This window comes from Stenella coeruleoalba (genome assembly GCF_951394435.1).
Source record: "Stenella coeruleoalba genome assembly, chromosome: 13".
Classification (NCBI taxonomy): Eukaryota; Metazoa; Chordata; class Mammalia; order Artiodactyla; family Delphinidae; genus Stenella; species Stenella coeruleoalba.
In genome coordinates, this window is record NC_137159.1 from 15421799 (window position 1) to 15449137 (window position 27339).

The window sequence follows — 27339 nt, forward strand, 5'->3', positions numbered from 1 at the left end:
GATGGACTGCCGGTTTTCGTGGTTCCAGGTTTTAACTGAATGCACACACTGACTAGTCTCTTTTACAGACAAAACTTCCCTGCGATTGCCTTTGTTTACATGAACTTGCCTTTAAAAATAGCCTTTCATTTATTTCTTTGGTCTATTTCTTTCCATCAAGAGCCACCCTCAGAATTGGCAGCGTGAACGCAGACGTAAGGGCAGGAGCTAGTACGATTTTCGGTTGAATTTAGAAGACAGTCCTGGAGCCTCACTTTTCCCTTCTGGTTCACGGGGTGGCCGGCGGCCGGGGCAGGGTTTGGGCGGGAGAACTGGGGCCGCGTATCCCGCGGCTGCCTCTGCTCAGGGCAGACGGGCGGCGGAGGGGTTGGGCGGGGTCGGGGTTCAGCCTCACTTGGCCGCCGCCTCCGGGCTTGGGGGTGAGCCCCGCCCGGAGGCGGTCGCGCTAACCGCGGAGGGAGCCGGCGAGAGGCGCGGGGAAAGGGGCGAGCGCCCCCGGCTCCTCGAGCCCGGCGCGCCATGGCGGGCGCCGGGCGAGTACGCAGCCCAGCGGCCGCGGGCTAGCCGAGCCGGGAGGCCACTGTTGGGTCCCTCCTTCCCTCTGCGCCCCAGGCCTCGGAGCCACCGAGAGGAGGATGAGTCCCTGGAGCTGGTTCCTGATGCCGACCCTCTGCCTCCTGCCCGCGAGCGCAGCCCCTCCGCACGGCGCGCCCGCCTCCGCCAACTGCAAGCTCAAGGCCCAAGTAAGGCGCGCAGCGGGCGCGGGCGCGGCGGCCTCCCGGCACCTCCTGGGGGTGGTTACCTTCCCAAGCGCACTGAGCCCCGTGCTCTTGGACCCCGAGCCGACTCAGCGGGTCGGGCTCCCACCTTGCACGGCGGCGCCTCCTAGCTCGCGCTTCCTGCCGAGCCCCCGGGTTCCCCTTTCCGGCGGGGGTGCAGAACTCCGGCCACACGAGAGACCCTGTCCCGCAGCCATCGCCATTCGTCAGCCGAAGGGAGTCCCGGGCCGGGTCCCCCGGGTCTCGCCAGCCTGCTTCGCTGGCGTTTGAGGGACGAATCCGCGAAGACCCAGTGGGCCCGGGACTTGGGCACATTTACTTTTAAGTTTGTTCTGCCTGCTCGTCCCTAGCGTTTCATTTCTGCTTGTTTCTAAATGGTAATAGCCCCCAGCAGCTGCTTGATTTAACCTTCGTCTATTCAGTGCCTGAGTTAGGTGGAATGTGGGGGGAGCTGAAGCCATCCCCCTTGTTTTACTGATATGGGAAACTGAGGCTCAGAGAGGGACTTTTGTGCTCCAGGTTACAGAGCGCGTTCGTGGAGAGACCAGGTCTGACAGCCTAGCGTTCACACACCCGGCGCCTCCTTAGATCTTCGCATCAGCGTTTTGGGGTGAGGGGAGCCGAGGTGAGAGAGCCCCAGTGACCTGCCCGTGTCCACCCAGCCCTATAGGAGCAGAAGCCGAACGGAAACCCGGCAGGTCTGGCGTCTCCGGGGCTGAGCCTCTTTCGAGAAGAGCGTTTCCATTTCCTGATCAATTTTCCTACGCTCGGAATTTTCTGCAGGTCTGAAGTCCCTCTCTTCTGAGCTCCGTGGAAGTTGACTTTTGCGAGTTTACATCGGTGGGTCCAGTCTCTGTGGATCCCTGGCGCTGGGGAGGGTGATCGTAGACTGAGCGCCCTCGAACGCCGGTTGCCGGAGTTCAGGGGTCTGCCCACCTTCGGTGACACCTGCGCAGCATCCGGGGCCGCGTCCACTTCCCTCCGTGATTTTATTCATCGTCTTAACCACAGCAAGGGAGAAGGTGACCTCACTGAGCCGTTCCTGGCGCACAGGGCTGCCCGGGAAGCTGCACTGTGTTCCTAGGGCGCCCTGGGCTGCGGACGCGTGGACGCGTGGAGGCCGAAGAGGGAAATCCTCACCAGGGATCGTTCCAAACTCTGCTGCGGAGTGGCAGCTGCGGGCTTGTTATACAAGGCAGAAGTCCATCCTTTCATATGAAAGCAGAGTGCTTTGCACTTTTGCGAATCTATTACCAACTTGTAATAATATTATCGAGTGAGTCTTGATAAGGTCTCTGTTTCTCCCTTCTGTTGAATCTGTCTTCGTGGGTCTTTTGTTCTGTCAGTTCTCATACTTTTTGGTCTCATAGTAAAACACTTGTGTGGGTTAATGGAAATATTAATAAAACGCAAGAATACACAAGCACACATGTCATTGACTGTCGGAGGGTGATGTTATCTAGAGACTTGTAGCCTCTAGAAAATTCTGTTTGTACACTTGTGAGAGAATGAAAATATCTTTGTATTATTATGAAAATAGTTCTGATCTTACAGACTGCTTGAAAGGGACTTGGGGACATTCACAAGTCCCTGGACCACACTTTGAGAATCAGTGTTCTATTCTGTGGGCAAACTGCCTTGTCCTGTGTGGAGGTCAGAAGGTCAGTCAGTGGCAGGGCTGTCTGCTTGACCTGCAGGCTGTAGAGGGCACCGTGGGTGGGTCCCCCAGGGGGTTGGGGTGTTGAGATTGTAGAGTGAGGGTCTGGAATCCAGCCTCCCATCCGGTGTGGCAGCTTCCTGTAGCTTTCTGGAAGGACTGTGGCTTGATAGCTGGCTTGGTTTTCAACTTTCATTAATCATTAGAGAGGTTTTCTGAGCCAAAGTCCGCCACACAGGTTGAGTCTGTTCCTTATCAACACTCAAACACAACTCCGGAGCGTTCTTACCATTCCTGCTAGCGTTGTTTCACATTTGCTGTTTCTTCACCCAGATATCCACATGCTTGCTCCCATACTTCCATCTGGGCTTTGCTCAAATTCTCTCAATGAGACCCTTCCCGATTACCTATTAAAGATTATGTCACGCCCCCATTCCCCGGCCACCCTGCCCTCCTATCTGCTTTTCCGACTTTATTTTCCTGTGTAGCACTTAACCACCATCTGATAAAAATGATTGTTTATTGTCCCCCCTCCAATCTCCATAAGCATAGGAATTTTTGTTTGCTGCTGCATCCCCAGTGCATACAGGAGTGCCTGGCCATAGTAGATGCTAAATAAATATTTCTCAAATGAAAAGGGCACACTAAAGCCAACTTACTTTAATATCATTCCAGCTAGTCTGCTGAAGGGTCCTCTTGGAAAAGAGCAGTTATCTCAGGTCCAGGAGCTGGATGGGAAGAGCTGAGGGGGCCCGTGGCTTAGGGATTTAGCCCACATTACACAAGCTGTCATTGTGCTACTTTATTTCATTGTATGGATTACACATGTGTGTTAAAATCTCCGGTAAGGTGATTCAGTCCGCAGAACTTCGTGTGTCTCTGTCATCCATGGACATGTCTTCTTCTTTTAAAAGAAACCTGTTATGGTGTTAATTTTTTTTTTTTTCCTTTGAAATCATCAGAATGTTAAGATAATGACTCCCTCTAGTAGTAGGTAGGGGCCACAATTACAGTGAAAGGGGGGTGGTAGAGCCATTTTGTTTTTCTTTTATGGAGACAAATAGCCCTTCCCCTGAGGGTGTCGGTGTGAGGCAGGGGCAGCTGCACCCCTAAGATCAGTGCAGCAGCCAAGGGGCTCACCTGTGGGCAAAGACAAGGTAAGAGCTCCCTGAAAAGAAGCCCTGAAGACTCGCCTTTCAGAAGGGCCTGGTAGACAGGTGTCAGTAGCCAGAGTGGGAGACAGGGTGCCCTCCCGGGTCAGAACAGAACTCCATGTATTGAAGAAGCTCCACAGGATAAGGATCATTTCTTTAAAACCACTTTAAAACCCCTGGCTTAAAAAAAAAAAAAGTGGCAAAGTCCCCCACCCCCCAAGCTGTGTTATCCCTTAAAGAGAGAATGGGAAAGGATGGCCCCCTGAGGAGTGAAAGATGTCAGTGTGGGTTCATCTGGGTAGGTCAGTGAGGCCCCAGATGGGGAGCTGGACAGAGCCTCTCTAGATGTGGAGTCAGGTGGTCCTCCCGAGCGATGGTGCACCTAGCAGAGTACGAATTGAAAAAGATGTAAGTCTGAATCGCGGGGGATGTCTGCTGCATGCTAAGGCCGCCTGATACGGTGTTTAAAACCTGAGGCTCTGGCTTCAAATCCCGGATCCACTGCTTAGCAGCTATGAGACCTTCTGTAGCATAATAAACCTCTCAAGGCCTCGATGTCTCCGTCTGGAAACAGCCAGTGTCTTACTTAGTTGTGTATCCTCCCTCTTCCTCTCTTCCCCATCTCTCCTATGTGGGCACCGGGCAGGCGTTCACCCCCACCATGCCACGAAAACCGTTCTTGTCTGGGTCGCCAGCGACCTCCGTGTTGCTCTATCCAGAGGTCAGTGGCCCACATCCTCGGCTTATTTAGTCCATCAACCACATCCAACCCACTGGCTTACTGTCTCCTCCCTGAAGCTCTTCCTTCAGGGGGCTTCCTGCTCTTCTGATTTTCCCTGCTACCTCGCTGGCCACTTCTCTTCTTCTGGCTTCTCTTCTTTCCCTTGACTTCACAAGGTTGGACCATTTCTAGACCCATTCTCTCCTGTTTGCACTTAGTCCCTTGGAGATCTCATCTAGTCCTATGGCTTTAAATAACATCGAAATGACCACACCCTCTTTTTCATCGGGGGCCCAGATCTCTCCCAGACTCCAGACTCATGTATCCGCCTATCCACTCGACCTCCCCACTTGGATGTCTGCTTGATATTTCAACTCAGCGGGACCAGCACCAAACTTCTGACCTTCCCTCGAATCCTGTTCCACCCTGTCTTCTCCATCTGGGTTGATGGTAACTTCATCCTTTTAATTAATTGATTCATCAGCAAATCCTGTTGGCCCTTGCTCCCAGAATACAGCCAGAATCCCATCTCTGATCACTTCTCATCAAGTCTGTCAGTACTGCTCTGTTCTCTCACTTGGGTCATCTCAGTAACTTCCTAACTGACCTTCTTTCATCTGCCCTCATCTCTCAGTAGTCTGTTCATCACAGCTGCCAGAGTGATCCTGTCAACACATTAACTCAGGTCGTTTCACTTCTCTCATTAAAAACCTGCACCAGCTTCCATCCTACTCAGCATAAAAGCCTCCACCCTTCCAGGGACACGGGGGCCCTGTGCGGCCAGGCCTTGTTGACCTCTCTGACCTTTGCCTCCTGCCTTCCTCTGGAGCTGTCCAGCTGCAGTCATGCTGGCCTCTTTCCTGCTCCTCCAACACATTGAGGGCCTTTCTGCCCCAGGGTCTTTGCACTTGCTGTTGCCTCCTCTTGGAGGGATTGCTCCCAGATAGTCCTGTACTTTGACCTCTTACCTCCTTCACGGCAAGGCTTAAATGACCTACTGGACATTCAGGGACTTCCCTGGTCACCCTATTTAAGACAACATCCCTCCTCCACTAGTACTTCCTGTTCCCCTTCTGCTTCTGTGTTCTCCTCAGCAGTTACCGTTAACATACCGGAGGCAGAGACCCATACTTCATTCACTGCTGTATTCCTAGTGCCTCGTGCCTGGAGCCGTGCCTGGCGCTTGGGGGGCACAGCATTGATAGTTGGGAAAGAAATGAGCATTGAACAAATGCAGCAGAACCATCCATGTGCAACGCTTGGATGGTGCCTGGCACACGGCGAACAGTCAGTATCAGCCAGCTGCTTTCAGCATCATGACTGTCAGTGCATGGCTGGATGCCAGAACATGAGTACTGTTTTTTAAAAAACCTGAGCAGACACTTCCCTGGTGGCGCAGTGGTTAAGACTCCACGCTCTCAATGCAGGGGGCCCGGGTTCAATCCCTGGTCAGGGAACTAGATCCCACATGCGTGCCACAACTGAGAGTTCGCATGCCACAACTAAGGAGCCATCGAGCCGAAACTAAGGAGCCTGCGAGCTGCAACTAAGACCTGGTGCAGCCAAAGAAATAAATATTAAAAAAAAAAATCAACCAAGAAATGTTCTTAGAAAAATATTATATATAAAAAAAAGCTGAGCAGTTTTCAGTGAAAAGATCACATAATAACCCTATTTTTAGACTCATACTGGTTGAAAAGACAACAATAAAATAAATAAGAAACTAAGAATGGATACATGTAATTGAACAGACTTTGTTCCTGAAGAGAAGTGTAGGCATTTTGAGATAGGATGGGACATTAGGGACATTAAGTGTGTTGGGTGAAAACAAACCAAAGCCAAACCAAAATGAAACACCCCCTCACCACTCCCCACCAACCCCACGCTATGATCCTGCAGTATGGGTTTGGTTTTTCTTGGAATATATTTGTTTACTATCATGGTCTCCTAATAGATGACAATGAATCAGGTGCCCATGTGTTTAATAATAATATTTCAACTATTTGCCATGTCTCCAGTTGGAAACTGTGTAGAAGCCCTTTGGTAGACTGTGTGGAACTTGTGTAACCAGATGTATAGGTCAGTGGTCTCCAATTGTATCATCATCCAAGACCCCTTTGATCACCAATTCTTCCCACTAAAATGAACAAATAAAACAAACTAAACCTATGCTTGGAAGCCCAGCTCTAGCAAACCAGTTGCATTTAGAGGTAATTATTCTGTTACCCATTTAAAATGAACCAAAGCCATAACTGTCAACCTCAGCTTTTGATTACTGTCTAACCAATATTTTTCTACCAGCTTGATCTAATTTTAACCAACAGTGAGACATTTGATTGCTTAATTAGCCTTTGGCAACCATTTTTCTGTAGACTACAGTTTCCATGTGGCTTTTTGAAGTAGTATTTAAATAACCCTGGGGACTCTCATTACTCCCTAAGAGGATGCCTGAGGACTGGCTGGAGACCCTGTACACCGTTCATCTCTTAATACTAATTCAACCGTTAACAGGTTGTTTTTTTTTTTTTTTTACATCTTTATTGGAGTATAATTGCTTTACAATGATGTGTTAGTTTCTGCTTTATAACAAAGTGAATCAGTTACACATATACATATGTTCCCATATCTCTTCCCTCTTGCATCTCCCTCCCTCCCACCCTCCCTATCCCACCCCTCCAGGCGGTCCCCTCCCACCGAGCTGATCTCCCTGTGCTATGCGGCTGCTTCCCACTAGCTATCTACCTTACGTTTGGGAGTGTATATATGTCCATGCCTCTCTCTCGCTTTGTCACAGCTCACCCTTCCCCCTCCCCATATCCTCAAGTCCGTTCTCTAGTAGGTCTGTGTCTTTATTCCTGTCTTACCCCTAGGTTCTTCATGACATTTTTTTTCTTTAATTCCATATATATGTGTTAGCATACGGTATTTGTCTTTCTCCTTCTGACTTACTTCATTCTGTATGACAGACTCTGGGTCTATCCACCTCATTACAAATAGCTCAATTTCGTTTTATGGCTGAGTAATACTCCATTGTATATATGTGCCACATCTTCTTTATCCATTCATCCGATGATGGACACTTAGTTGTTTCCACCTCCGGGCTATTGTAAATAGAGCTGCAATGAACATTTTGGTACATGACTCTTTTTGAATTATGGTTTTCTCAGGGTATATGCCCAGTAGTGGGATTGCTGGGTCATATGGTAGTTCTATTTGTAGTTTTCTAAGGAACCTCCATATGGTTCTCCATAGTGGCTCTATCAATTTACATTCCCACCAACAGTGCAAGAGGGTTCCCTTTTCTCCACACCCTCTCCAGCATTTATTGTTTCTAGATTTTTTGATGATGGCCATTCTAACTGGTGTGAGATGATATCTCATTGTAGCTTTGATTTGCATTTCTCTAATGATTAATGATGTTGAGCGTTCTTTCATGTGTTTGTTGGCAGTCTGTATATCTTCTTTGGAGAAATGTCTATTTAGGTCTTCTGCCCATTTTTGGATTGGGTTGTTTGTTTTTTTGTTATTGAGCTGCATGAGCTGCTTATAAATTTTGTAGATTAATCCTTTGTCAGTTGCTTCATTTGCAAATATTTTCTCCCATGCTGAGGGTTGTCTTTTGGTCTTGTTTATGGTTTCCTTTGCTGTGCAAAAGCTTTGAAGTTTCATTAGGTCCCATTTGTTTATTTTTGTTTTTATTTCCATTTCTCTAGGAGGTGGGTCAAAAAGGATCAGGTTTTAAAAATTATTTAAAAAATGTGTTTTTTCTCTCATTCGTTCAGTCATTTAACTTTTACTTGTCTAACTTGTTTATTACCATTACTTATGATAGGGGTTATTATCTGACTTTCACCACCTGAGTTCCATCCCTGGCTGGGGAACTAAGATCCTGCAAGCCATGTAGCACGGCAAAAAAAAAAAAAAAAACCAAACCTCAGTGGGGTGGCTGAGACAGAAGCAGAATTGAGCACAATTAGTGCATTCTTGAAAAGCTGGGTGTGTGAGCAGAACTATAATTTGAATACTTTAAAAAACAAGGTCACAGGCTGGAGGCTAATGAGATAAGCTCCATCTGACGTGCATGGTGTTTTGAGAAAACTGAGGTCTTATTTCCCAACTGGAAGATTTTATTTAATAACAGGATTTCTAGTTTCTTTGGAAAAGTCCCTTCTGGGGCACCAGGCCTGTTCCCCTGCGGCCAGCACTGCTGAGGCTGCTTAGCCAATGTCCTTTGTGGAAAGTTGTGGGCTTGTTGGCCCCTGACCTCCCCCTGCTGTTATGTCACCCCAGCCCACGTGCTTCCCTGCCTCTGCTCTCCTCTGAGTGGTCCCATGGTGTTTTGTGAAGGTGACAGGGGGACAGGTGGAGAAGAGCAGGCTGAAGAGAGTAGGGCCCCTGCTTCAGCCAGCTCCACCCTCATCGGTCTTATATTTTGAGATTCTGTGTAATATTTCGTTTGAGACCAGGTTGCCGCTGCTGCAACAATGACACAGAAGTGCAAGTATAGTTGACCCTCATTATTTGTAGATTTCATGTTTGTGAATTTGCCAGCTTGCTAAAATTGTGAACCCCAAGCTTGTGGTGCTTTCACTTTCACGTGCAGATGTGCCCAGAACTGCAAAAAAATTTGAGTGGCCGGATGCACAGGCTTCCAGCGGAGGTCGAATGAGTCAGTGCTCTGGCTTGTCTCTTCACCCCTCAAACTAGAAACAAGTAAACAAGTGTACTTTTTGTAGTTTACTTAGTGCCACTTTTTTTTGCATTTTTGTGCTTCTTGGAGGTGATTTCCCTGTTTAAAATGAAGTGCTGTCTAGTGTTCCTAAGCACAGGAGGGCAGTGATGGGCCTTAGGGAGAAAATACATGAGTTAGATGAGCCTCATGCAGGCATGAGTTACGGTGTTGTTGGCTATGAGTTCAATGTTCACAAGTCAACAAAATATACTAAAGAAGGTGCTTTTCAACAGAAGCACACATAAAACATAAAACAAGGTGATGTATTGCTCTGTTGACTAAAGCGTTGTGACCAGAGGCTCGCAGGAACCTAACCCTGTGTTTCCCCTAGGAGCAGTGGTTCAGTATCCGGTAATTCAGTGTTCACAGGGACTTTATAGAACATAACTATGATACATAATGAGAGCTGACAGTAAACTGAAACCCCACCATCCAGGAAAGCATGCTACTTAAAGGGCTGCTGAAACGAAGCCTTTGACAGAGAATGAATTCCAAATATTCTTTCCTATAAAACCTGGATTTTCACATTTCTGGGTTGCTTGATGTGGGGCTCGCCCCATGCATATATCTGACCTTTACACTTGAACTCCTTGAGGGCTGCCCTGTGCACTTCTTTGTACAGTAGCTCTTAATAAACAGATGTTTCATAAATGCCCGCTGTTGAGACTGAGAGACACTCGGGGCCAAAGGGCAAAGTGGCTTGGCCTCAGGATGTAACCAGTGCTCAGCCTATAAAACTGTTGGGAGACATCGTGGAACCATCCAGTTCTCTGCTGCTGAAGCAGAAGGCTTTTGTAAGAGAGGAATGCAGGACAATGCATGTCCTAAAGGGACAGGGGCAAACTGTGCAATCAGGGGCTTCTTAGGACTGTGGAGTCAACCTTGGCTGCACCTTGGAGTCACCAGGGAAGCTTTAAAAATATCACCTAGGGCTTCCCTGGTGGCGCAGTGGTTGAGAGTCCGCCTGCTGATGCAGGGGACACGGGTTCGTGCCCCGGTCCGGGAAGATCCCACATGCCGCGGAGCGGCTGGGCCCGTGAGCCGTGGCCGCTGAGCCTGCGCGTCCGGAGCCTGTGCTCCGCAACGGGAGAGGCCACAACAGTGAGAGGTCTGCGTAATGAAAAAAAAAAAAAAAATATATATATATATATATAACCTCTTATCTCACCTCCAGAGATCCCATTGTGATTGACCTGGGATAAGACCCAGATATCAGACTTCTAGAAGCTTTGTAGGTGATTCCAAATGTGCAGCCAGAGTTGAGAGACTCTGCCTTTGGGGTTGTTGAATTTGAGATCCGAAGAAGTAGAAACCACCGGGTGTGCCTGGGAGGTAACAGTGGGCTCCTCAGGTGTCCCTTTACCTGTACCAGGTGCGTCCTTGTGGTCCCTTGAGAATCCCCTCTTTAACTCCTGTCCAGCTGCTAGAGCAGGCATGGGGCAAACTCAAAGCTGGTGGTTGTATTGCTTTCTCATCTTTAGTCAACATTTCGATGAGAAAAGGGAGGGGATGCTGAAATTCAGTCTGCTTTGAGGACTCCTGCCCCTGGTAGGTGAATCTGCCTGGACTATTTTGATCATTTTTCTCCTGCAGGGTGACTTGTCTCTCTAATTTACCTCTCAGGTTCCTGTCCCTCCATATCATGCCTTGATGTTGTCTCTTTTCCTTTTAGCAAAATGAGTTGAATTCCTTCTTGTGGACCATAAAGCGAGACCCGCTCTCTTACTTCTTTGGCACGATCCATGTCCCGTACACCCGGGTTTGGGACTTCATCCCGGACACCTCCAAGGAGGCTTTTCAGCAGAGCAGCATCGCGTACTTTGAGCTGGACCTCACGGACCCTTACACTATCTCGGCCCTCACCAGCTGTCAGTTGCTGCCACGAGGTGAGAACCTCCAGGACGTGCTCCCCAGGGACATTTACGGCCGCCTTAAGCGCCACCGTGAGTACGTCAAGCTCATGATGCCCTCGTGGATGACGCCTGACCAGCATGGTAAGGGTCTCTACGCAGACTACCTGCCACCTGCCCAGACTTACAGTCTGATTTGCTGAGGGAGTTCCTGCTGCTCCCTAGTCATAAATTCCAATAAAAGCAAGCGATCATATCTTTGAGACTGACCATATTTTCCATAATTGAGATGGAATGTGCTTGAAGATGGAGATCTTGATACAAATGAAATTATTTACAGAACAGAAACAGACTCACAGACATAGAAAACAAACTTACAGTTCCCAAAGGGGGAAGGAGGGAGGGGATAAATTGGGATCTTGGGATAAGCAGATATGCATTACTGTATATAAAATAAACAACAAGGACCTATTGTATAGCACAGGGAATTATATTCAATATCTTGTAATAATCTATAATGGAAAAGAATCTAAAGAAGAATATATAGATATGTATGTGTAACTAAATCACTTCGCTGTATGCCTAAAACTAACACAACATTGTAAATCAATTATACTTTAATTTAAAAAGATGGAGATCTTGACATTTTACCTTTCCTTGATAGGTTTGGTTTAAAATAAATACCTGGGGCTTCCCTGGTTGCGCAGTGGTTGAGAGTCCGCCTGCCGATGCAGGGAACACGGGTTCGTGCCCCGGTCCGGGAAGATCCCACAATGCCGCAGAGCGGCTGGGCCTGTGAGCCATGGCCACTGAGCCTGCGCGTCTGGAGCCTGTGCTCCGCAACGGGAGTGGCCACAACAGTGAGAGGCCCGCGTACAGCAAAACAAAAACAAAAACATAAAATAAATACCTGGAAAAAAATACCTGAAATCTCTGAAAGAGAACTGCTTCCTGAAATATGGGCAGCTTTACTTGTGAACAAGAACATCCTTCCGAGAATTCTCTGACGTTCCAGTTGTTAGGACTCTGCGCTTTCCCTGCCGAGGGCCTGGGTTCGATCCCTGGTTGGGGAAGCCAAAAAAAAAAAAAAAAAAAAGAAAGAAAAAAGAACATCCTTCCTAGCCTAGTGAAGGAGGCATGTAAGGTCAGTGTAGGCACCCACTGTCCCCTCTGCTGGGAACCCTGCCCATGCTGTCCCTCTGGCCGATGGCTGATTCGGCTTATGTCCTCTGTGAAGGCCTCCTAAGTCCAGAGATGACCCTCTGCTGTCCTCTCAGTGTCCCCGTGGCAGCCTCTGCAGGAGACTTGAAGACTGCCTCTCCCCAAGGTGCAGGCTCCTCCAAAGCTGGGCTACAGTCTTTTGGTCCTTGTACCCCAGCGCCTAATGTGGTGTCTGGCACGTGGGAGGTGCTCACTAGTGGTTGTTGGCTAATGTGTCAGCCAGGTAGGACGTGTGATAGTCTGATTTCAGTGGGCAGAGCTTGGAAAGAGCAACGGGAAACCAGTGAACTTGTGGATACCTTGGCTAAACCGGGATACAACGTGAGTGTGTGCTGATTACTTACAAAAGTGGATTACGACGTTTCTGACGGCTGTGTAGATATAGACTGACATCTTAAAATTCACATTAAATCCAATCTTTTTGCTTATACCGCATTCTTTTGCTTTTTAACATTCTTTCCCAACATTGCCATATAATATTTTTGTGTTCTTATACAGAGCGGGGCGAAGTGCTGCAGTTACTGTAAATGCCCCAGGAGCTGTGACATCTCGTCCTTGAATTAACCTGTCCCTTCTTTCACCTAGAGCATCAACCCAGGCGCTGTAGGTGGGCACAGTCTTCAGAAATTGGAGGTGTGGGCTGGGCCACTAGCTCCCCCAGTGGGGTCTTCCACAGCATGTCTTCACCTTGGCCATCCCCTTAATTTCTTATATTTTGACCAGAAATGGAAACTTGAATGAACTGTGTCCCTATGGCTGGCTGTGATGTTCAGACGCCGCAGACTCAGCTCTGTGTTTCCACCTGGGCCCAGGCCTGCTCGGGAGTCACCTTTCCTTTTCCTGCTAGTCTTTATTTGGACACATTTCTTAAGCACTCAGCATGGGCTGGGCACGCTGTTTCTCATTTTTGGGATTCAAAGACAAAGCAGTTATTGATCCTGCCTTCCCCTGGCTCTGGGCGGCCCCTCTAAAGTCTAAAGCAAACTTAAAAAAGATAGGTCTTTTTGTACACATGCATGGATCCCACATGTGCTGCTGGGGTTCTGACCTCAGCTGGATCTGACCCTGCTTGGCTGCCTTTGGGGTCATAAGAGAAGCACTTCAAGGGATGCTGCAGCCGCATTTTGGCCCCATGTCCCTGCGAGCTCCTTTGAGACCCCGGCAGCCAGCTCTTGGTGGGTCAGCTCCACGACATGCTAGACTGTAGGAATAACACCCAGCGTGTCTCTTTAGGAGGGGGAGGAGAGCTGTCTGTCCCTCCTCCAAAGAATCCACCTGCCAAGCAGGATTAGGTGAGGCAGAGTCTGCCTGGCTTGGTGGAAAGGGGGAAGGGGAAGAGGAAGTATCCGGGTGCGACTGGGGCAGCTGTTACCCGGGACGCTGCAAGGAGCCAGGTGAGGCCTCTGCAGGTGGAGGTGCTCTGTGGCCTAGGGATGGAGCAGGGGGCCTGTCCTGGACCCTGGAGGTGGATGTATCATGTCACACCATGGGCATTATGGCATCTCTGTTTTCCTATCTCCCTCCTGATGCTTCTGTGACACCCTCCCTCCCCACTCTCTTCCTTGAGACCCTTCCCTTTTTTTTTTTTTTTGCGGTACACGGGCCTCGAGCCTGTCATGGCTCACGGGCCCAGCCGCTACGCGGCATATGGGATCCTCCCGGACTGGGGCACGAACCCACGTCCCCTGCATCGGCAGGCGGTCCCTCAACCACTGCGCCACCAGGGAAGCCCGAGGCCCTTCCCTTTTTATTCACAGCCACTCAGAGCTTAAAGGGGAGCGAGCAGGGCTCCGGCGTCAGCTTCAGCAGGGGCCTGGAATCACGAAATGTGGAGTTACCCCATTCCTGCCTTCCCTGACTCCCCCTACATGAGAACCGGGCTCCTACCAGCCTCTGCTCTCCAGGGGAGTCTGGGTAGGTGAGGTTGCTTATCACTGTGCAGAATATCAGCAGTGAGGGCACTGCTGACTGACTTCTCAGGGAGAGGCCAGCTCTGGGGATGCCCTGTGCTGTCTGTGACTAGGCAGCCTTGTCCGCATTCATTATGGTCATAGACTGGCTGCTGTGCAACAGGACTGCTGATATCTTTGACCTCCCCTCAGGTCCAGAAGTGATGCTGAGATGCTGTAGCGTGAAAAAACCCTTCTGGATGGCCCCGCAAACCTAGCGCTGGGCAGAGAGAAAGGGTTTGTAGACATCTGAGACAATTTGTGACTGAACCCAAGCTCAGGGTCCTGATACCTGGCTGTGCCTCTCTGCCCCCACTCCCCCTTGTCAGCCCCTCATTTTGGGCTCCGATTCTGGCCTTCCCCTTCCCACCTCACACCTTCTCTACCTCCCCCAGCCCTCCCCCTCCCCCTTTCCCTGCTCTGCTCTGGGGTGTGACAGTTCAGAATCTAGGTGCCAGTGCCTGGAAGAGAGAAAAGACAAACAGTGGGCAATGAGAGAGAGAAGGACTATGCAGAAGAGACGAGGAGCAGTAAAGGGTCAGTCTTGTGTGATAGTGCAAGACTGGAGTTTTCATCTTGCTTTTCTGGTCTATTCCCTAGGACATGAAGTGAGAATCGCTGTTAAATACCTTCAGTGGACATAAGGGGCTGTATTAGTTTGCTGGGGCTGGCATTACAAAGTGCCACAGACTGGGTGACTTAAGCAACGGAAATTAATTTGCTCACAATTCTAGAGACCGCTGAAAGTCTGGGATCGAGGCGTCAGCAGGGTTGGTTTCTTCTGAGGGCCTCTCTCCTTGGCTTGTAGATGGCCGTCTTCTCCCTGTGTCTTCACATGGGCTTCCCTCTGTGTGTGTCTGTGTCCTAATTTCTTGCTCGTTCTTTAAAATTTTTATTTTATATTGGAGCATAGTTGATTAACAATGTTGTGTTAGTTTCAGGTGAACAGCAAAGTGATTCAGTTATACATTACATGTATCTATTCTTTTTCAAATTCTTTTCCCATTTAGGTTATTACAGAATGTTGAGCAGCTTTCCCTGTGCTATACGGTAGATCCTTGTTGGTTCCCTATTTTAAATACAGCAGTGTGTACATGTCAATCCCAAACTCCCAATCTATCCCTCCCCCACCACCCTTCCCCTCTGGTAACCATAAGTTTGTTCACTAAGTCTGTGAGTCTGTTCCTGTTTTGTCAATAAGTTCATTTGTATCATTTTATTTAGATTCCACATATAAGCAATATTATGGGATATTTGTCTTTCTCTGCCTGACTTCCTTCACTTAGTATGATAATCTCTAGGTCCACCCATGTTGCTGCAAATGGCATTATTTCATTCTTTTTAATGGCTGAGTAATATTCCATTGTATATATATACCACATCTTCTTTATCCATTCATCTGTCAATGGCCATTTAGGTTGCTTCCATGTCTTGACTATTGTAAACAGTGCTGCAGTGAACATTGGGGTGCATCTAATTTCTTGTTCTTATAAGCACACCAGTCATATTGAATTAGAGCCCACCCTAGTGACCTCATTTTAACTTACCTCTTTAAAGACCCTTCTCCAAATACAGTCACATTCTGAGGTACTGGGGGTTAGGATTTCAGCATGAATTTTGGGGGGACACGATTCAGCCCATAATAAGGACCCAGGGTAAAGTTGCTGAGTTTGGGCGGTGGGGGGCAGATTTTGGCATCATTTCAAAGGTGTCTCATTGTAAGTATCCACCTCATGGTGAAAACCTGTGTGTGCCATGGGGAGAGGCGAGAGGGGTTCCAGCAGCGCTGAGTACACTGTAGGCATTTGCAGTGTGGTTGATTCTCTTGTAGTAAAGTGGTTTTTGAGGCTGTCGCTAAAGGATGCTGTCACAGAACTTTAGGTGGCAGAAGTCATGGAATAAAATGGCAAGTTTAACTGGATGTTAATATTTATGGTATTAGAGGGCTTAGAGTGGAGCCAAAATGGAAGGAGATGTAAGAACTGCCACTGGTTAATTTAAAATGACCGACTAGAAAAGAGTGTCATCTAGGAACTTCCCTGGCGGTTCAGTGGTTAAGACTCTGTGCTTCCAATGCAGGGGGTGTGGGTTCGATTCCTGGTAGGGGAACTAAGATCCCACATGCTGCATGGTGCGGGGTAACGGGGGGGACGGAGAAAAAAGCGTGTCATCTAGCTAGCTGGGTTTTCTCATTTTGTGTTATAATTGATTTTAAATGGTATCTTTAACCTTTTTGCAGGGGTCCTGTGTATCAAATTGACCCAGCAATCCAACTTCTATGAATTTATCCCATGAAATGATTGAGCAAATGACACAGATGTATGCTGGTTGTTATTAATTGCAGTGTGATTGATGCAATCCCAGCAGCCACTGGGAACTGGTTAAATTATGGTCTCTCCAGGTTGTTGAATCCCATATGGTTATTAAAGGTGCTTACGTAGATCATGGATCGCAGGGGCTGGGTAGGCAACAGGCATGCATGAAACTGGCCTGTGTTGGGAGTGGGGAGTGACATGAATTGTGGCATTTGTGGGGTGAATATGCCAAGTGAAGAGGACAGTGGTTGCTTGGTCCTAGTCGATTGCTGGCCACGTAGAAATGTGCACCCTGTGTGGCCAGACCTTCCCATTTTTAAAATTCATAATTTGGAAGTATATTATATAATTTATTCTTTTTTCTCGTTTTAGTGAGATATAATTGACCTATACCACCATGTAAGGTTAAGGTACAGTATAATGATAGATTGTGAAATGATTACCACGATAAGTTTAGTTAACATCCATCATCTCCTATAGATAACAAAAAAAAAGGACAAAGAAAAAAATGGTTTTTTCCCTTGTGATGAGAATTCTTAGGATTGACTCTCTTACAAACTTTCATCGATAGCACACAGAAATGTTCACTGCAGTCGTCATGTTGCCTGTTACATCTCTAAGTACTTATTTATCTTATAACTGGAAGTTTGTTCTTTTTGACCACCTTCATCCAGTTGCCAGACTTTTCTATTTTTTTAAAAAGAGAAGTCAGAAGTCTGGGTTTTTCTGGGAAATGCCCTGGTTTTTAAATGTTGGTAAGTACCTAAAACAAAGTGAGCCCATTGTGTAGTACTAATAAGATTTAGCTGTGAGCTGGATCGGTCATTAGGGCCCCCACTTCCTACTTCTGAGGCGGAATGTTCTCAAAGTGTGTGCTGGGCCGGCCGCATCAGCGTCACCTTGGAATTGTTAGGAATGCACAATTTTGGGCCACACTCCAGACTTCCTGAATTAGAAACTGTGGGGTGGGACTTGGCAATGTTTGGTCTAACCAGTCCTTCCAGGTGATTCGAGGCACACTCAAGTTTGAGAACCATTGGTCTCTATTCTTGGTCACCATTCTGGTCCCTGTCCTTGTATTGCCTCTGAGTGTTACCTCAGGTTGCCAAAGATTCCTTTTTCTCCTCAATTAAGAGCATCTGTTGCCATATCCCCACTGGGCAGTTGTTCTTTTGCTGCCTTGTAGTGGCTTTTTATGTTTATTTAATTCTTAGATTGGTGTCTAACTTTCCATGTGTTTGTTTATTTCAGCTCCCAAACTAGCATGGAAACTCCTAGAGAGCAAGGTTCTTGATTTAACTTTTTTCTTTTTTTTTTTAATGAGTCTAGCACAGTGCCTTGCACAGGTGATATTTCCTAATTGGAAGGTACTTCCTGAAGATCGTTGTTTTCTCATCGCTCTGTCCGGCCACGCTGTCTTAAACAACCAAAACCGCAGCATTGACTCTGCTGATTTGTTTCTGTCTTTTCCCTGACTTCTTCCCCTGTTAATCCTCCCAGAGTAACTTCTTTCCTGCCACCAGGGCAGGGAGGCTGGTTGCACAGTAATGGCAGGGTGCCTCTCCCAGCTTCCTGGTGGGTGGCTCCAGGGCCAGCAGCAGTGCAAGTTGGACGCACCTCATGGGGGCCGTGAGGTGTGTGCTCATAGGCTGTGGGGTGCCCTAGGGAGGCCTTCCCTTCCTTTCTAGGAGTGGTTTCCAGTTCTGTGGCACAGTTTTATAGCTTCTCTCCAAACCAGCCCTGAACCTCGAGAACACCATGTAGACTGAAGAGCCTGAAAATGAAGGTGCCTTCCAGGCCTTCTGCTGCTGGTAGTTGAAGTGACCCACTGCAGGTGGGGTGGGCTTTCGATGTGGCCTCTGCTGGAGGAGGTCCACTTTCTGCAGCCACTGTGGTGACGTGACTGCTAAAGAATGTGATCGATGGGGGAAAGGTACAACAGTATTACTTTCTAATTGCTATCCAGCTTACTTTAATAAGCATATTAGCATTTGAGCTGATTTTCAAGGAAAAGCTAGGATTTACACAGGCAGAGGAAACAGGGGGAGATATTTCAGCTGGGCCAGCAGTGAGTTTCAGTTTTATTTGGGGACTTCCTGAGGACTATAGCTTGGGAGGCAGCCTCTCTGACAGCTCTGAGGAACTGCTCCCAAGAGGAACGGGGAGCAGTCAGTATAGATGTGATTTTGACGATGGCGGTACATTGGACCAAACACACATTTTGGTAAGAAGGCTGCTGCTAGGATGCAAGAATCCAGGTTTGCAAAAATTTTCTCCTAAAAATATCTGTCTGAAGGCCTGTTCTGCCAGTTTTCCCAGAGCACAGAGTGCCTCGTTCCTGATCTCTTCCTTGAGGTCAGGCTATGTTAAAGGTCAACAATTGCAGTGGCTAATGACTCAATCCTGGTACAGCCAGATGGCTAGTGACATTGTTTACTTGGCAGTGCCCCCTCATGATCATAAGTTTAATGTAGGTTTGGAAGGCATTTCCTGACTATTTTGTACCACAGTGCTAGGAATGCTCATTCCTAGGCCAGGCCGGGATTTTGCTGGTAGGCCATTCAATGTGCTATTACTGGACTAGGCCCTGTTAACAGTAGCGAAAAGTCTCTGGACCACCTGTCTTACTAGTCCGTGATGGTCCAGGAAAGATTCCCTCTTGTTGCTTCCTTCCATATCTACAGTTACACTATTATAATCATTGATCTCAAATAGAGCTATATATTGGGTCAATTGTTTCAAGTTGCCTAGTCATCGCTTTTATGGGAGTCTCAGTAACGCATTTTGTAATGCAAGAAACAACGATCTTGTAAAATAGGTAGAATATAAGTAATATAGCTAGTAGCATTAATAGGGCCAAAAGTAAGAATTTAAGCCAAGAATTTCCATTCGGTGCAGGCTACTATATTCCCAGTTGCCTGCCCAGTCTGTTCCACACCAGCACCAGCCCAATTTCCTAGTGTTATTAGTTTGATTAGCCTTGGATGGTTTAATTGTTCCCAACATAAGGGGACTTTTCAACTTAAATGATCACAGCCTGGTGTTAGCCATATAAATCCATCCCATAACTGAAGGAAGTTCTATTCTTTGACTGAAATTTAGCTCATTGCTCTGATTGGGCTTGAGTAACTTTTAAAGAAAATTCATATTTATGGTCACGGTCAGAACAAGTATGATTCCCATCGAGTGATGTCAATAATGGCCCGAACGGACCTACAGCCTGTCTTTCTTCTAGAATAAATTTCCTAAGGGCCATCCAATTAGAGCCTTGGAGAAGAAAAATCCACCAAGGTAACCCAAAAGTACTGGATGTAGGTACTTGACCATAAACCCAACACTTGTATTAATTTTTAAAATCTGCCTGGGATTTGTGACCATGATAGAAAAACACTGATTTATGCAAAAGTCCAAGAAATTAAGAAAACACTGTAAATAGTCATGTGGGTCAGGTCTGGCATCTTGAGATAGCTGTCTACTTCTGATGTTGTCTTCTTGTCCTGCTGTGGGTATAGTTTTCTCCTCTCTTTGAACATTGTTTTAAGGTGATTTTGAGGTCAGCAGTCCTCTCAATAGACCAGTCCAGTGCAGGGGCCCTTCCTAAGTGGGAAATATGAATCCAAGAGTCAATTCCCTTCAGTTTCACTTCGCATGAGCTAGTTAAGAGTACCCGATAAGGGTCCTTCCATCTAGGTTGGAGATAGTTCTTTAAATGATGCCTTTTCCTGTATGCATAATCTCCTGGTTGCAGCTCATGGGGCACCTGGTCTTCATCCAAGGATAGAATACTGAGATAAGCTTCAGAAACAAACTTGGAATGTCCTTTTAATAATTCATTTAAACGTAACAGTCATGTAATATAACCACAAGGAACTCTCTGGGAAGTGAGTAGAGGCAGTAAATACAGACCTCAGTGAACAAAACGAGCATTTACCATTCACTGAAACATAATCTTTTTCTCTCTAAAATTACCCTAATTTCTACCACATACAGCCAAATTAAGACTAATTTGTTTGCAAAATAAGGCTGGTTAATGGATCACATAGGCTCTTTTAAACTGGCTGGGCTGGAGCTTTTCATAAGGAACCTCAGATTGAGTTTTTAAAAGGCCTCCCAAGACCAGGAAAGCCACACCTAGGGCTTGCCACAGATTCTGCCTGTGATTTGGGTGAATTCCTGTGTTCCTGAGGTCCCCAGAATATCTTGCGATTCCTGCACCTGTCAGGAGGTGACCTTTCTTATTCATCTGATAAGGCTGCTGGGAACATAAGTTGCCCAATTTCTGGAGGGATCAGGTAGAGAGAAAAGATAAATGTTTCAATTCTGCTTACAAAGGTATAATTTACCATGTGGCTGTAAGTCATAATTAGCTTGAGGGGAAAGGTTTCCTTATATCTGGAAAACACAGATTAAAAGTCAGTAATATTTCAGACAAAAACTATAAAAATTATGACGATATTCACCAGTTCACTCATTCCTATGTAACTGATCTTTTTTGCTAACAGTTTTATGAAGCCGTCAGGCTTTCCATTAGGATTCTTTAATTTCTTACTCAGTTCAGTGGTACGATCCAAAATTTATCAGAAATCTGTTCTTGTCAGAAAGTTCTTTCTATGAATCTTCTTGAAGATGAAGGATTTTTTGCAAAAGCACCAAAGTAAAACAATAACTGTCTATAAATGAGAAAATTCTTTGAAAGGCATAGTTTAAACACCTGATTACAATGCAATTGGCAATGAAACTTGGCTACTGCTGTGACATACAGTGTTTTTTCCTTTTCTCAGTCTCAGGAATTGGAGATGGTCTGATAAGATAAGAATTCCTGTGCACAGGGAAAGAAATACAAATTTTTCCTAGAAGGACTTGTTCCCTTAGGGTCAGAATTCTGAACAGATGTTTTATCAAGCTAGCTTTCTCTACGTTAACTGCGTATGCAAGAAAAGAGCCCCATTTGGGCCATTTTCAGTGTGATATTTCCTTTAATACCCAATTAAATAACTAACTTGTAAGTATAAGTTTCGTTAAGTACATACACCTGGCTGGAGTGTTACCTGGAGGCTGGATTTCTGATGCCCCTTGTTTAGGAACGACTTTAGGCCTGCCCACCTAGTCACCCAGTCCAGACTGCCCAGTGTCTTTCAACTGAGCAAATCCCAGTGTCTTTCAGCTGGGCTCCCCCAGTATCTTTCAGCTGGGGGGAGGCCACCTTTTTTCCCAGTGTCTTTCAACTGGTGGGCTAGGTACCTGTTATATATCACCAAATAGAGCTCAGGATCATCAACCAATTCTCAGGAGATCCAAGAACCAGGGGAGGCTTACTTAAATTCGTTTGGACCCGCTGAAGAGGTGGATGGGCACAAAGGACCCTGCTGGTACCAAGGCTCTGGATCCTTATAGAGTTCAGGTGAAGGAGAGAAGTCTGCTCTGGGTCCCTTTGTGGTGGTTAAAGCTGTTGACTGAAATAAAAACACTTGTGAGAGATGTGTTTCAGTTTTATTTGGGGACTTACTGAGAACTATAGCCCAGGAGGCAGCCTCTCAGATAACTCTGAGGAACTGCTTCCAAGAGGTAAGTGGGGCAGTCAGTCTATAAGTGATTTGACGAAGTGGGTATGTGCAACCAGGCACACATCTTGGTAAGAAGGTTGATGCTAGTCACAAGGAACAGGTGTCTCTGTTAATGATTTTAGCGCTCTTCTAAGTATGGGAAGATGCTAGAATCCAGGTTCATAAAACATTTCTCCTAAAAATATCTGTCTGAAGCCCTGTTGTGCCAGTTTGCCCAGAGCACAGGGTACCTCATTTCTGATCTCCACCTGGAACTCCTTTCAGGATGTGTTGAAGGTCAGTGACTGCAGTGGCAAGTGACTCAATCCTGTAGAGCCAGATGGCGAGTGACATTCTTTATGGCAGAAGCAAATACAGTGTGTAGCCATTTTGTGAGCTGCTTACCACATATGCCTAATTAGGCCCAGTAGCCGGTCCAGATGTGGTTAAGTGTGTGAAGTTAGCTTTATTGTGCTTTTCATTTCGTTCTTCATATCATTCTTCATCGCTTATTGCTCCTGGGGCTTGTCTGTCTTGTTGGTCTTGTTTATCTTGTTTTCCTTTTAACAATTTAAAGGAAAATTACCTTTCAGGGCAGTAGAAATGAAAAGAATGGAAGTTTCTAGGAAGGGACTGAGACAGTCCTGAAGCACTTAGCAGAGGTTGTAACTTTCACTGGGCCTTAGAGATGGAGAGATTGGTGTTAATTCTTATCATTACCCCAGCATGGTGTGGGGTTTGGGGAAAGGAGGTGTGCTAGTCTGCTTGGGCTGCCATCACAGGCTACTATAGACTGTGTGGTTTAAACAACAGAAATTGATTTCCTCACAGTGCTGGAGGCTCACAATACAAAATCAAAGTGCTGCCTGGGTTGATTTCTGATGAGGCCTCTCTCCTCAGTTTGCGGATGGCTGCCTTCTTGCTGGGTCCTCACATGGCCTTTTCTCTGCACAGAGAGAGAGAGAGGTCACCAATCCTATTGGATCAGGGCCCCACCCAAATGACCTCATTTAACCTTTCTTTCTTTCTTTTTTAAAGACCACATATATATATATATTTTTAATTTTTATTTATTTATTTATTTATTTTTGGCTGCGTTGGGTCTTCATTGATGCGCGTGGGCTTTCTCTAGTTGCGGCGAGCGGGGGCTGCTCTTTGTTGTGGTGCGCGGGCTTCTTATTGCAGTGGCTTCTCTTGTTGTGGAGCACGGGCTCTAGGCACGTGGGCTTCAGTAGTTGTGGCACGTGGGCTCAGTAGTTGTGGCTCACGGGCTCTAGAGCGCAGGCTCAGTAGTGTGGCACACAAGCTTAGTTGCTCCGCGGCATGTGGGATCTTCCCGGACCAGGGATCGAACCTGTGTCCCCTGTGTTGGCAGGCAGATTCTTATCCACTGCGCCACCAGGGAAGCCCAACCTCATTTAACCTTAATTACCATCTCCAAATACAGTCATAGTGAGGGTTAGAGCTTCAGCCTATGAATTGGGGGTGTGGGGGGGCACAGTTCAGTCCACATCCATAACAGGAGACGGATGTGCTCAGTCAGCCATGAAGTCAGGGCAGGATATGGGCTGGGTGGAAGGGGTGGGTGGTCGGGGAACCTGACCAAGGGAGGAGAGGGCTTGGAGGGTGTGCAGGAAGGCGGTGGCAGGGATTGCAGAAGAAGAGGCCCAGTCTGCCTGGTGCGTTCTTCCAGGTTCCCTCCCTGTCCTCACCTGGTATTCCGGAATTGTCATCATTTACAAAACGACACTTCTTCAGGTCAGAACATCCCTGAAAATCAGTTTCTCTGGTCCTTATGCTTGAATCCTTTGTCTGAGAAGAACTCAGGTCCAAGTTTTGAGAAGCACCTTTCTCCCCCTGAAAAGCAGACCTCATGTTCAGAGATGTGTGTGGAAGCTTTAGTTCCCAAGTCTGGCACCATCTATTAACATGACAGAAAAGGAGCAGGACTTTCTCCGTCGTCTTGCCATGAGGGGTCGGTCTAGACTCTTCCAAGGGCATAGTCCCCTTTCAGGTAAAGAAGGAGAAGCGATTTTTTTTTTTTTTTTTCAGTACACGGGCGTCTCACTGTTGTGGCCTCTCCCGTTGTGGAGCACAGGCTCCGGACGCTCAGGCTCAGCGGCCATGGCTCACGGGCCCAGCCGCTCCGCGGCATGTGGGATCTTCCCGGGCCGGGGCACGAACCCGCGCCCCCTGCATCGTCAGGCGGACTCTCAACCACTGCGCCACCAGGGAAGCCCCTGGAGAAGCGATTTTTAAGAGTGGCTGGGAAAGGGGGAAATAAATGAGCTTGAGGGGGACGTCCTGACTGCCTGGATACCCAGGTGAGGTGGGAGAGGCAAGGACCGGAAATCCTCAAGGTGTCTTGAAAAATTATGCGGGCGGAATGTTCTGAGGATGAGAGAGATCTTCCCCTCTGCTCCCCAACTATACTTCAAGGGACCGAATGGCTCTCAAAAGTGAACTAAGAAAAAAAGAAGACGCAACAACCCAACGCCCCAGAAGGTGAGGGCTGCGCCTAGACAGATGCCAGGGGCTTTGTTTGAGAGCTGGGCGGCTGGGGGCGGGGTGAGGTGGGGCTGACGGGAGCCGCATAATGGGCGGTGCCTTTCATATTCAGAGCAGCCCTTTGATCGGAGGGCGATGAAAGTGCTGGAAAGTGGAGAGGCTCGAAGGGAGTGGGAGGCCTTTATCTTCGACAAAAAAGGCATCTGCTGGACCCCAGCCCCCTCGCCCGCCCCTTCAGCCCGTGGGCTCCCGCAACAATGTCCCAACTGGGACCTGGGTCTCCCCACAGCTGAAGAAGTCTCGGGAAAGAGAAAGAAGTCTGCTGCACGTGTTGGACAGAGAGCTTAATGGATTCTTTCCACAAGCCTAGAAAGAAAGGGAGAGAGAAGAGGGGATGTGGGGAGGCAAGGGGAGAGTGGAAAGGGAGACATGGCGGGGAGAGCGGGGAAGGAAGGGTGGCATTTGAACACTGAATTAAACTGTCAGGTAATAAGCTTGTTACTTCCAGTGAACACAACTTTTCAGAAGACAGTGCAGATGGGGTGAGTGTGTGTCATTGGAGGGAAGGGGAAGAGTGAATTCAGCTGACAAGACATGGTTTTGGGTGGACTGATCATGTTTTTTCTAAAAGACAGTATAATAAAAGACAAACACTGAAGTGAAAGGAGAAATCTGTCTATCTAGCTGTGTTTTCGAAGGGGAAAAGTAAGTCCCTTTAAGTCTTTGCACTGTTAGAAACTTCATGCTAATTGGAGTTTTATCATAATTGCAATAATTTCCACTAGTTCTTCCTTTCTTGCTGTCTCTTAATCCCTCATACAATCTCAACCAATGCAGATTAAGAGACTTGAAATAAAACAATTGCTTTTTGGCCTGGAGATGAGTATTTTCGGCTTGTGGATGATTTTTTGAGTCTATTCTGTGGGGTAGATGTACTCTTTGGGTGTAAATCTCGTGGTTCACCCAGTGCTATACCATTGAGTCAGATGTCCAGACAGGTGTAACTGGCATGGCCTGGGGAGGGAGGGGACAGGCAGAATCACATCCTATGTAGGGCTGTCTCTTCAGGGGCTGTGGTTTGGGTAGAGGGTTGGGGGAGGAGGGAGCACAGTGATTTGGCACTTCTGGAACACCTAGCCGGAGAAGAAAGTCTGAAATAAGAGGATGGTTTTGTGGAGTTTTTTCCCCAGTGGTGGAAATTGACCCGACACAGTGATCTGGGTGAGGGCCATTAATTAACAGACATGGAAGGCTCCGTGGAGCCTCATGGCCTGTGCTGAGCGGGGAGAAACAAGGGAGGCAGAGAGGACAGAAAGTGAGACCAGGGCATCTGCTTCCCTCGCTTCCTGAGATAGAGAAACTCAAGGACTTATAAGTAGGTGACCATCTGAGGTCATCACATCCAATCTCCTGCTCTGTTGGGGGCAAGAATCCTCTCTATGCGGTCTTTCCAATTTTTTTTTTACGGCTTCATTCACTTTATTTTTCTCATATAAAACTATGTGGTGACTACAGCTGGAGCCTGAGTCCTCTGCACGGAAACTCTGGTGTGGGTCTTTGCAAGATGGTCAGTGAATTCCTGATACGGAGAGTTGGTGAACACTGTCTCTTTCCAGACATCAGGAGTGAGATAACTGTAGGTCTTGGAAATGGCATCAAAAGTGGCCTTGGCAAAGTTGCCCAGGGTGGCAGTGCAGCCCCTGGTAGAGGTGTAGCAGTTGTCAGTTGCAGCGATCATCAGTAGCATCTTGGGCACAGGGGCTGAGACGATGCCAGTACCCCTGGGGCCAGGGATAAGGCACATGAGCACAGAGCCACAGCGGCCAGTCACCTTGCAAGTTACAGTATGGGACTTGCTGATTTGTTTCCCCAGTAGCCTCGCCACACGGTCATGATGGAGAGCTTGGCCAGAATGGTGGCCCCATGGAAGGCAGTGGCTATCTGCTTAGAGCTCTTGACATCCAAACCGACATGTCCGTTGTAATCCCCAATGGTGACAAATGCCTTGAACCTGGTCTGCTGGCCAGCACGGGTCTGCTTTTGCACAGGCATAATCTTGAAAACCTCCTGCTTGAGGGATGTTCCTAGGAAAAAGTCAGTGATCTCAGATTCCTTGATGGGCAGAGGGAAGAGACAGCTCTCCTCCAGGGACTTGATCTTCAGGTCCTTAACCAGGCGGCCCAGCTTGGTGACGGGGAGCCACTCCTGCTTCTCAGCCTTGCCTCCGTGTGCTCTGAGGCCCCGACCCTGGCTGTGACCCTGACCCCGGACGCCGCTACCAAAGCTTCTGCGGAAGTCACCGGGGCTTCCCATTCCAGGGCCCCCAGGGGCCTCTGGGCCCTCTCCCAGCACCGGCGTCATACGCCATTTGGTGTTTTTACGAAGAAGAAGGGTCATTCCAATTTTTTTTTTTAACATCTTTATTGGAGTATAATTGCTTTACAGTAGGGTGTTAGTTTCTGCTCTATAACAAAGTGAATCAGCTATACATATACATATATCTCCATATCTTCTCCCTCTTGGGTCATTCCAATTTTGATTGAACAGTCCCAGTGTCAGGGAGAGCTCTGTTACAGTTCCCCAGGGAACATCCTTGTGCACTAATGAAACAGGAGGGAGAGGGGCAGGGCACAACCTTTAAAAGAATGACATAGCCATAGGACATGATGAAAACTAGTGAGAACCAACTGGGTCCAAGATGGCGGAAGACTTGACTTCTAGTGGACCTTGAGCCTCATTATATGCTCATTGTAATACATTAGCATATGCTAATGACACACCCACCGGCGCCATGACAGTTTTGAGGCCCAGCATAAAAGGCTGAAAAGTGGGCCGTGGCCCAATTCCTGGAAATCCCCACCCCTTCCCCCAAATAGTTGGAATAATCCTCCCACCCATCAGCCTATGAAA

The 27339-nt window shown here is 47.6% G+C and overlaps 1 protein-coding gene and 1 pseudogene across 2 annotated transcripts in view; one reads left to right on the top strand and one right to left on the bottom strand.

The window, feature by feature from the left end:
* The first annotated feature begins 404 nt into the window (after positions 1-404).
* The window catches only part of TRABD2A (TraB domain containing 2A), a 52902-nt gene continuing 25967 nt past the window's right edge, over positions 405-27339 (top strand). The window contains 2 exon segments of the mRNA XM_079940118.1: positions 405-743; positions 10716-11082. Coding sequence (XP_079796244.1) covers positions 636-743; positions 10716-11082 — 475 coding nt within the window. The 5' untranslated portion in view covers positions 405-635.
* On the bottom strand, positions 25928-26931 carry LOC307195980 (small ribosomal subunit protein uS5-like; annotated as a pseudogene). The gene has a single exon. The product of its transcript is annotated as a small ribosomal subunit protein uS5-like (transcript).